The sequence below is a fragment of the Cryptotermes secundus genome, unplaced genomic scaffold, assembly GCF_002891405.2.
Source record: "Cryptotermes secundus unplaced genomic scaffold, Csec_1.0 scaffold17, whole genome shotgun sequence".
Taxonomy (NCBI): Eukaryota; Metazoa; Arthropoda; class Insecta; order Blattodea; family Kalotermitidae; genus Cryptotermes; species Cryptotermes secundus.
This window is the reverse complement of record NW_019729207.1, coordinates 656,286-666,596: the sequence shown is the minus strand read 5'-3', so window position 1 is coordinate 666,596 and position 10,311 is coordinate 656,286. Positions and strand designations below refer to the sequence as shown.

At 40.8% G+C, this 10,311-nt stretch overlaps 1 protein-coding gene across 1 annotated transcript in view; it reads left to right on the top strand.

Moving 5' to 3' along the window:
• Positions 1 to 1,648, top strand: part of LOC111865337 (heat shock 70 kDa protein cognate 4) — a 17,332-nt gene extending 15,684 nt beyond the window's left edge. Inside the window, exon 5 of the mRNA XM_023853253.2 lies at positions 1 to 1,648. This exon is cut by the window's left edge and continues 1 nt beyond it. Within this exon, the coding sequence (XP_023709021.2) occupies positions 1 to 552 (552 nt within the window). The 3' untranslated portion in view covers positions 553 to 1,648.
• The last annotated feature ends 8,663 nt before the right edge of the window (positions 1,649 to 10,311 follow it).

The window sequence follows — 10,311 nt, the reverse complement described above, 5'->3', positions numbered from 1 at the left end:
GCACCACGTGGCGTTCCACAGATTGAGGTCACATTTGATATTGATGCCAATGGTATTCTGAACGTGACTGCTGTGGACAAGTCAACAGGGAAAGAAAACAAGATCACAATCACCAATGATAAGGGCAGACTGAGCAAAGAGGAGATAGAACGCATGGTGAACGATGCAGAGAAATACCGAGCTGAGGACGAGAAGCAGAAGCAGACCATTTCTGCCAAGAACGCCCTAGAGTCATACTGTTTCAACATGAAGAGTGCCATGGAGGATGAGAAGCTGAAGGACAAGATATCCGAATCCGACAAAACCACCATCATGGACAAATGCAATGAGGTTATCCGTTGGCTGGATGCAAATCAACTTGCCGAGAAAGAAGAGTTTGAGTCTCAGCAGAAGGAACTGGAAGCAGTTTGCAATCCCATCATGACGAAACTGTACCAGGGAACTGGTGGCATGCCAGGAGGGATGCCTGGGGGTTTCCCGGGTGCAGGGGGGCCTGCGCCAGGGGCTGGAGGAGCAGCTGGAGCAGGACCAACTATCGAAGAAGTAGATTAAAAGTGATTTAATGCGAAGCTTAAGAGCAAGGCTGGCACAAATTTTCATGTGTATAATATTCTGTCAGGCAAGTGAAATTCAAATTTTTGAAATGTATAATCATTTCATTTCATTGTTTAGATTGATAAAAATGCTGATGACATTGGTGTGGAAACAACAGATATCAGACAGTCACATAGTTCTAACATTTCAATTTTGTTAATACTGTTAAAATTGGAATGAACAGAGGGAACCTCACATTCTCGGTATTCAACTGGAATGTAGCTTTTTCTCAAACAGTTTGCTATTCAACCTGAAGAGTAAACTGTTTCCTGAGGAAAAAAAGCTAACAGGTTTCTTCTGTCCATTCCAGTTTTCATAGTATTAATAAAATTTAACTATTGGAACTGTATAATTGCTGTTTGTTCATACAATTATTTATTGATTGAGAAATTAAAAAGAATATGTTCCTTATATTTTTGAAGTTCTAATTTGATCTATATTCATTTTTACTCCATTGTTAAGCAGTCACCTGCCTGAGTTGCATGGAATGTGGCTGATTATGTTTCAAGGGTTCTGAAAAGTTACCAGTATTTAGCTAGATACAGTAATCCTGATTTATGCTTGCAAATATAAACACAGGAGCCATGAAGTTGAGATGGTGTGTGTAACGCTTCCTGGAACATGAATGGGGAATGGTGTCATCTGTGATCTCACTGTATATGGAAATATTAACTGCAGTTGGAACCAGTGCAGGTAGTGAGGATGTACACAACTTTTGTTCAGTTTCCGTTCTTCAGCTAGTAGTAAACAGATTGTGTAAGAAAACAATATTTTTACTGAATTGCAAAGGTCATTCTAGACTAACCTAACAGTAAAGTTGTGTGACTAGTTTGGAACACAAAATAAGTTCACAAGTTAGATGCGTGTAACATGGGAATATTCATTTTGAACAAAGTTTGTTAACGGTTTACAGAGTGCTAAAGTGTTTTTCCATGAAGCAAACTGATAGGATAGTAAGTTGAATTACCTTATTAATGTTCAGACTGTTTAAGAGTGCTTGCAAATTCTGTAAGGTCATTGTATGCAAAATAAAAGTGTATTGACATGTGTCCTATTCTGAATGTTTTGTGAGATAACCTATATAGTTGAGTTTGTGTGGCATGTTCCAATTCAGACTTTATGTCTGAAACAAGAAAAAAAAATTCTATAGGCATTTGAATGGAGGATCAGTTCATTGCAGGACATCGCTACCTACAGAGATGAAGAGACAGCCATTCATGCACTGATGTGATACAAATCTACAATCCCAGTGTTCAAACTCTGTAGCTGTTGTGGTATGCTATATAGTGATTTATTACAATTAGACAAGGGGAAAGCTTTACTAGGTTGTTGAAGTTCATGGCTACAGTCTGCTTGTATGAGAGATTACAGAGTATGGTAAGTAGGTACCAAAATTATGGAGGAACCTGAGTAGATTACAGCATCCTATTCATATTATTACCTATTTACCAATCTGCACTTTGTCATCCCAGAAAGCCATAACCTTACTACTAACATGAGATCCTCAAATCTTACATTCTTGTGCACCTTCAAAGTATTTTAATTCATAACCTAAATTCTACGTTGCTTTACTCATTGATTGTAAAAGTTCTTGATTATGTATTGCCAGTGCCATGAGGTTCAGTTAAACTGGAAAGGGTAATATATATTTGAGACATCTTGAGCTGTTATGCCTTTTTTTTTTTAATTTGCTTAGTGGGGGGTGGAGTCCAATTGGGTCCACTTGCCACTGATTGGGCTATTGTAGCCTGCCCTGGGTGATTATGATAATGGAGAATTTGGTGGAATTAAGATGGGCAGGGGAAACTGAAGTACTTCGAGAATACCCACCCCAGTGCCACTTTGTACACCACAAATTCCACTTGACCAAGCCCGGGTTTCCGCTGCAGGAAGCCAGCGACTAACCACTTGAGCTATGGTGGGGCCGTTGTTACACCTCTTAGTATCTGAACGAGTAATATACTCCGCGACATGCAACAACAGGAGACTATGGAAACTTGCCTTCACTTGATGCAGCTACTATTAGCCATAATCAGAAGATACAGCCAGCACTATGAATAAATGCTTTACTTATGTGATTGAACATAAGTTGTCATAATGGGTCTTTACCAGCATTAGAAACTGAAATTAAGTCAAAATAAGTTGGGCATGTTTGATACACAGTACATGTGGGAAAGTTGGATATAATTGACTTAGCTGTTCCTTTACTTTCCCTCTGAATATTCTTATATTTTGGTGATATACAGTTCAGGGTACTGATCCTTTTAATTGATGAAGTGATTTATTTTGAAGTTTGGTGTTACCACTACTAGTGAATAAGTTTCTTTCTCTACAACTGTTTGCACATGTTAGTTTGGGAGAATTTCTTAAGTTGCTGCTCGCACTTATACCACCAACACTTCTCTCACTGGTTGACAAGTTTGTGATTTTCATTTACCATAAAACATCTTGTTTCCTTAAAATTTGAAGTTTTTTTTATCTAGTTGATTAGCATGTTGTTACATCATCCTGTGAGTCGTCATTTATTCTTGTAGGCTCACTAGGGTTACCAGATTTTGTAAAATAAAAAAGTGATGTCTCGTTGTTTGTTTATAATGCCATTTTTCGCAACTAATAGGCTATAAAATATACATAATCAACATACTACATAACTTACAAAATGCTACTACACATTTATAGAACAAAAATATTATGTAGCCCTATTACATATTTATAGAATGCACAAAATATTCTGCTTTGGTTTAGAACCTCAACTATTGCCAACATTCACAAAATGCAACATAACGAAAGAAACTATAACAATGTCATTTTCCAAGGATTACAGAAATTTTATGATAATATTTAACCCATGAAATATAATTCGCAATGGACTTAAATAAAAAAACGGAGAATTATCCACTCCGGGTAAACAATAAATGGAGGAACAAAATTTGGGTGAAAAAACGGAAGAATCCGGAGAAAATGGGGTATCTGGGAACCCTAAGGCTCACCCACATGGTTCACTTCCTGTGGATCAACATCTCCCTTTGAAGCCTAAGGCTCACCCACATGGTTCACTTCCTGTGGCTCAACATTTCCCTTTGAAGATTTCCCTGCATGACCCACATCAGTCTCTGATGGAAAATCAACACTGGTTATACTGTTCCCATGTTCTTGGCAGTCAACAGTCTTCCGAAAACTCAGGAATTCCACTTATGTAACCAGTGGGACTTCATATACATACTCAGCTCTAACTTCAGTTTTTTGACAGTCAATATTCCTATTAATCCTCTGGCACTCCCTACTATTATTTGCTATAACAAATGAAGCTTCATTCACAGAGCCTTTATTAGGTTGAGCTAGTTGGAGAATATTTTCCTTTACACTCTTCCATGGCAACACTAGTTAAGGGTATCCTATAATTTCCTTCACTAAATTATTCACTATCCAGTTTTCCCTTTCTTGTTTAAGTGTAGTCCATGGTTAGTTTGATGTAGTCTTTCAGTGAAAGATCTAAAAAAACCTTACATGGTTCAAAATAAACCTAAGGCTATACAGCCTCTTACTGAAAAGTTTTACTTCGGTGTTTACACATGAGAAAGATGGCAGGTCATATCTATGAGGGGCTCCTAGTAAAATAACATTAGTGTAAACAGTCCTTTGTGCAAAAGCTTTTAAAAAGTGAAATCCTTTTATTGATTCGTTCTTGCAAATATCTTTAGTTCCACCATAGAATGTAATCAGGTCATTTTTTGTTAGGTTATCAGTAGAAGATGTAATGAAGATGTAATTCCTTCAATATCAGCGTTCGGTTTTGTGATGCCAATCACACTAAACGCATCATCCAGACCACAACTAACCTTGTCTGTGGGCTGCAGACTTACTTGATAGTCTCCCATTAATTATGCTTGGTATACTATGGGTAACTATTTCTGCCTTTATATTTGTTTGATGACGTGTTAATGTCGAGTTTTGGAGGTTATGTTGCACTGTAGTTTTTCTATTTGATTCTTCTTGCGATTCTTTAATGACTAAACAGTTCTGTTCAGAATGCACCATATTTCCTTTTTGGATATGGTTTTTAACTTTTGGTTCATTTTCATATGTCAAAATGAGATGTGAAGTTCATCTTTTGAGTATAAGTAATTTCTTTTCTTACGCTTATTAAATGCTATAAATACACAGAAGAAAAATGAGCACAAGGCAGTGATACACAGTGCAGTATGGACACAGCAATATGCACGATAGATCACTGAATGTCATGTTGCAAGGGCCAGCAGTTAGGCCCACCTCTTAAATACAAATACAATGACACAGCAGTTACCTATAGAATTGCATTTGATGATGGTTTACATCAATGAACTTTAATATAACTAATATTACTTCTAGATTTTTGTAGATATTTTATGAATTTGATGTTTTAAATAGTTTACTTATACATATAGAATGTCAAGTTTCCTTTAATGTGTGGTATGCACCCTAAAGATGGTAATTTATGACTAAAACATGTCACAATTTTAATAGTATTTAATCAGCATATGAAAATAAATTAGATTCACACAGTTTGTGATTTCACATCTTATTTTAACGTTTTCCTCAAAAGACTATGCATCTCCCAAGACACAATTTTTAATACCATATAAACCAGACATCACGAATACATTTTGGTGGCTACATGAATTCAGTTTTGGTGATTTTTTCTATTTATCTTGAAATCAAGTAATTATTGCGTCTTTTGCCTTTCTAAAATTGCTAATAAGTACATAAGCATTTGTTCTCAGAATTTTCAGTTGTTTTTACAACTTTTACCCCTATGGATCCCATTTTCAATGTGTTGTGTGCATGTAAACTGGTTGTCTCTGTTGTGAGACCCTTCATTTGCACATTACACTAATGCAGAGAAGCCAGATATGGGATGTGACACTGTAGTCCTGCAGATGTTGACTGACGTTTCGGAGCAATATACTGCCATCATCTTCAGGGTTGATGATATACAAGCAATGAGCTAGCAGAAAGCACTGTGAACCTCTAGTGGAATGTTCGTCAATGGTTGGCCTATGTTCGACCCTGAAGATGGAAACATTAAATTCCGACGAAACGTTGGTATACTAGAGGACTTCCCGTCCCAGCGTTCAAAGGTCAGCGCTTTGGGGGGGGGGGAACCATGTACGTAGACACTGTGTAATACAGAAGATTGACTACAGGTAGCACTATTGATTTAATCACTGCCGACATCTTTCAGCGAGTTCCGGTACTATGGCGAAACTTAAATTGTCCTCGCTAAAAACTTTATCGTCGTGGCCGCTCCGTTTAAGGCCAGGACCCGGGATAGCGTAGTCGGTATAGCGACTGGTTATGGGCTCGACGATGGAGGGGTTGGAGTTCGAGTCCCGGTTGGGTAAAAAAGTTTCTCTTCTCCACATCTTCTAGACCGCCGGCTCTGGGGTCCACCCAGCCTCCTATCCAAATTGGAACCGTAGGCTTTTTCCCCGGAGGTAAAGCTGCCGGGGCGTGAAACTGACCACTCACCTCCAGTTAATGCCGAGGTCAAGAAAATATGGATCCGTACATGCACTCCGCCATACGTTTTGATGGTGTAGTGCTTAATTAGTTAAGAACAGGGACAACTTTTTTTTTTTACCTTTTACCGTCTTCGCCCGCTCAAACACTGGGGTCGTGGGTTGGAATCCCACTAGAGACAAGGATGTCTATGTGAGTTTATTTTGTGTTTGTGCTGTCCTGTGTGTAGGTAGCGGCCTTGGGACAGGCTGATCCCCGTCCAAGGAGTCCTGCCGAATGTGTATAAGCTAAAAGCTATCCCTGTTAACCGGCCGTGGAGGGCCATAGATTTGAGACGTCGGGGCTTCCACATTTTCTACGCAATCGGCTCACAGATGGCGTTGAGGTTGTCAGCCTTACATGCCGGCCGCTCTTTACCCCCAAGAAGATTCCTGGCATAACCTGACATTCCTGAGGAAAATATTGCAGGTGGCTGCTTGTTTCTGCTAGTTTGTTGCTTTACTTACTCTTCAACATGGAAGACGGAGAGCATAAGCTCTTTCGGAACGTCGCGTCTTTTCCGAACTACAAGGCGTCACATTTCAGAAGACCGTACTGTTCACAGGCGCCGCCACGAGAGCTCTACATTTAAGCAGTCACTGTTTTAAGTTCAGAAATGAAATTCCTCTCTTCCGCACGGACAAAAGCCCTGTTGGAGTAAGATATGTCGTAGCCACACATTGTTCTTTCGGCGCAGAGGTGCAACAATGCCCCCTACGACGTTTGACGTGTCTGTCTGTACGCGTGTAGCAACCCAAGAATCGTCCAAAATATTATCACGAAAATTGTCATTCGGGACATTTTTTGGCGATTTACAATTTCGTTTGAAAGCGGAGAACAATATAAATTTTGTACACTCGGTAATTGCAACACTGGTAAGGTGGGAGCGAAATTAATGCAGTTGTCAAAATGTCGTGGCCATGACAACAATACCGAACATTGTAGTAATGACAGTGACTACACACACACGTATGAAAGTACTCAAAGAAACGAATATATAGCTCTGTGAAATACACGTACGCTCGAATGAACATTCACGAAGCCAAAGTACAAGGGCGTAAGCGGAAACTGCGCGCAGTGCGAATTGCAGAGTTACAGCCTTGTTCAGATCAATAACGTTTTATGAGACATATTTCTCAAAGTGTAGGTTGGGTCATTAATCAATGACTCTGTCGTACCCAAGGCCCATTTGGCAGGGACTATAGGGACAAGTCAAAGTAAACCCTCGCTAATCCGGATCGAAATATGAAGAATTCTGTTCACAGTTGAGTACTTACTTTAAAAGACACATGGGATTTAGAGGCAAGAGGGGTTATAGCAAGCGGACTTTCAGACTGTGTTGAGGGCAGCTGGAGAGACTGAAACCACGCAAGAAAATATCCAAAATTGGCTTCAGCTGGACGAAAGAGACCCTGGATTTCAGTTTCTGACAGAGAAAGAAATTGCTGCAGTTATATTTTTTTTATCTATTTTCGCCAGCACTGCATATATTATTCCCCCCAAAGTTGTCTCCACCTTGTGAAGGTGGCGGGGCTTGCGTGACTCTGTGATCTGTAGAGCTATGCCGGCGATAATGTAACTACCGGTAGAGTCACCCATGCCGGAAAGGTCAAAGGGTAGAGTCCGGACTAAGAGAGATACCCTGGTCCTTCATGTTGGTGGTTTGGCATGAGGCTAACAAAGTTGCCCTGTAAAAAGAATTTTGTTCAGAAACCTATGCTTGGGTCCATTCCTAGGGCAGCACACACTGCTTGTGGAGACTGGTTGTACAGGAGGCTAAGGGCTACCCAGGGCCGTAGCGCTCCTATATTTTCTAGACAAGCGGCTCACAAGGTCAAATAAAGCTATCCCTGTAACAGGCTGTGGAGGCCCATAGGGTTGCGAGACGTCGAGGCTCCCACATTTTCTAGGCAATCGGCTCACAGATGGCGGCGAGGTTAAGAAAAGCTATCCCTGTAACAGACCGTGGAGGGCCATAGGGTTGTGAGACGTCGAGGCTCCCACATTTTCTAGACAATCGGCTCACAGATGGCGGCGGGGTTAAGTAAAGCTATCCCTGTAACAGGGGGGCACGCGGTAGCGTAGTGGTCGAGGGGCTACGCTACAAGCCGGAAGGTCGCGGGTTTACTCAGCCTCTAACAGAAATGAGTACCAGGAATTCATTACATAATTTTCCTGGGGAGTAAAGCGCGGCCGGCTCGTAGGGCTGACAACCTTACCGCCATCTTTGAGCCGATTGTCTAGATAATGTGGGACCCTCAACGTCTTACAGCCCTATGGGCCTTCACGATAGCTTTACTTTACTTTATCCCTGTAACAGGCCGTGGAGGTCCATAGGGTTGCGAGACGTCGAGGCTCCCACATTTTCTAGACTAGCGGCTCACAGATGGTGGTGAATTTTTCAGCCTTACGCGCCGTCCGACCGTCCTTTACTACCAGGAAGGTACCTGATATAAGTGGCCGATATAAAATGTTTTCTTCATTATAGGCGTTAAATTCTGTCTTTACTCTCTTATAGCAAGCAATCTAATCAGTGTCACTTGAGTAATGTTGGTATTAGGATGAGCTATATCCGTAATGAGAGGGGTGGGCGGATGATGTCAGTTTGAACGTAATTACGTGTCACTTACCGGAATTAGAGAAGCAGCCCCCTCGCCACAACGTGGGGCCCGGACCCTCTGTAAGAAAGAAACAAGGATTACTGGCCACAGATTCTGGTCCTGACAAAGGTTTCTGTAAAACGAATAAGAAAGTGAGCCGTATACATCAACACGCTGGCAATATAGACAACACAGCACTTTCAACCACTGGAAAGAAACACGATACCATGAAGGCGTATGGGTGTATGGAGGTAAACCTCACGCTATCCCAGAAACAGTCGAACTGTTGGCTTTAGGCCGTGGCCGTCTCTACTTCTCAAGTCCGAATTATTTTAAGAAAATTGTTGTTCATTGGATGCTGTGAGCACCGTATCCGTTATGTTATCAGCTACAGATGTATTTATCTAAGCAACTACAAGCTTTACAGCTCTGGAACTAGGCACCCATGTAGTTTAGTGTTGTGTCTACCTGCTGAAAGTTGTAATCCACTTTCCTTACTATGGAAAAACAAAAGGAGGCTTATGAGATTATCTTTCTGTCTGTTAGTCTGTCTGTGTAGCCCTCCTAATTTTCGTTAAGAGGCTTACGACATTACAATACTCTCCTTGCGTCCCTTTTTTTTTCAGTTTTCTGCGCCCTCCGTGTCATATGAAAGGAAAACAAGTCATCAGCTCTTCCCAGAACTTCTTATATGTATTATGAGGTGAACTTACTGCTTCTCTGTTCTGAGGCTTATGAGATAACCTTGATGTCTGTGTATCTGTGTGTACCACCTATCGTTGCTACGCAACGGACCGTCTCTGTGCCTATGTCCTCCCAACCTAATCATTTTGTTTTCTATGCTGTCCGTGTCATTTCAAACGAATGTAAGAGATTTGTTCTTACCAGAACTTCTTGTTTTATAAGCAGGGATCTTCCTTTGGGTAAAGGCTAACAAACTCACCGCCATCTGTGAGCCGACTGTCTAGAAAATTTGGGAGTCTGGACGGCTCACAATCCTATGAGCCTCCACGGCCTCTTACAGGGATAGCTTTACCTTATTTTTTTTACCTTTACTCCTTGTTTTATAGTTCTTTATTTTTAAGCATACTTTTAATTTGCTCTGCAGAATACCATTAAAAGAAATAAATAAACAAAAACTTAAAGAAATGGATGGTTAATTAAGTAAATAAATAAACAAACATATCTCTGTCATTTTAACTTAGTCATCTGACGGTAACCTACAAAATGAATGCAGGTTATGGAACAAATCACATGCAATTACACAAAAGTAAATCACGTTAAGTGTATTACAACGGAACAACAACACGCATTGACAACTGGGGTGAAGTGCCCCTCGGCCGAGCTGCGGACGGGGGCATTTTGCAGTTAAATGGGGCCCCCACCTGTTGTCGAGTTCCCAACGGACTGCGAGAGGAGAAGTCATTTTTTGGTATTTGTTTATTTATGATTTGTTAGAGCGGTGCCCTTCTGATACGTGACGCCGTGTAGCCTGGTTGAAGATCGCCGACACTTTTGGGGAAAATATTGTTTCCAGACCGTTGAGTGCTAACTGTGTACGCTTTTCTTTGCACATCTT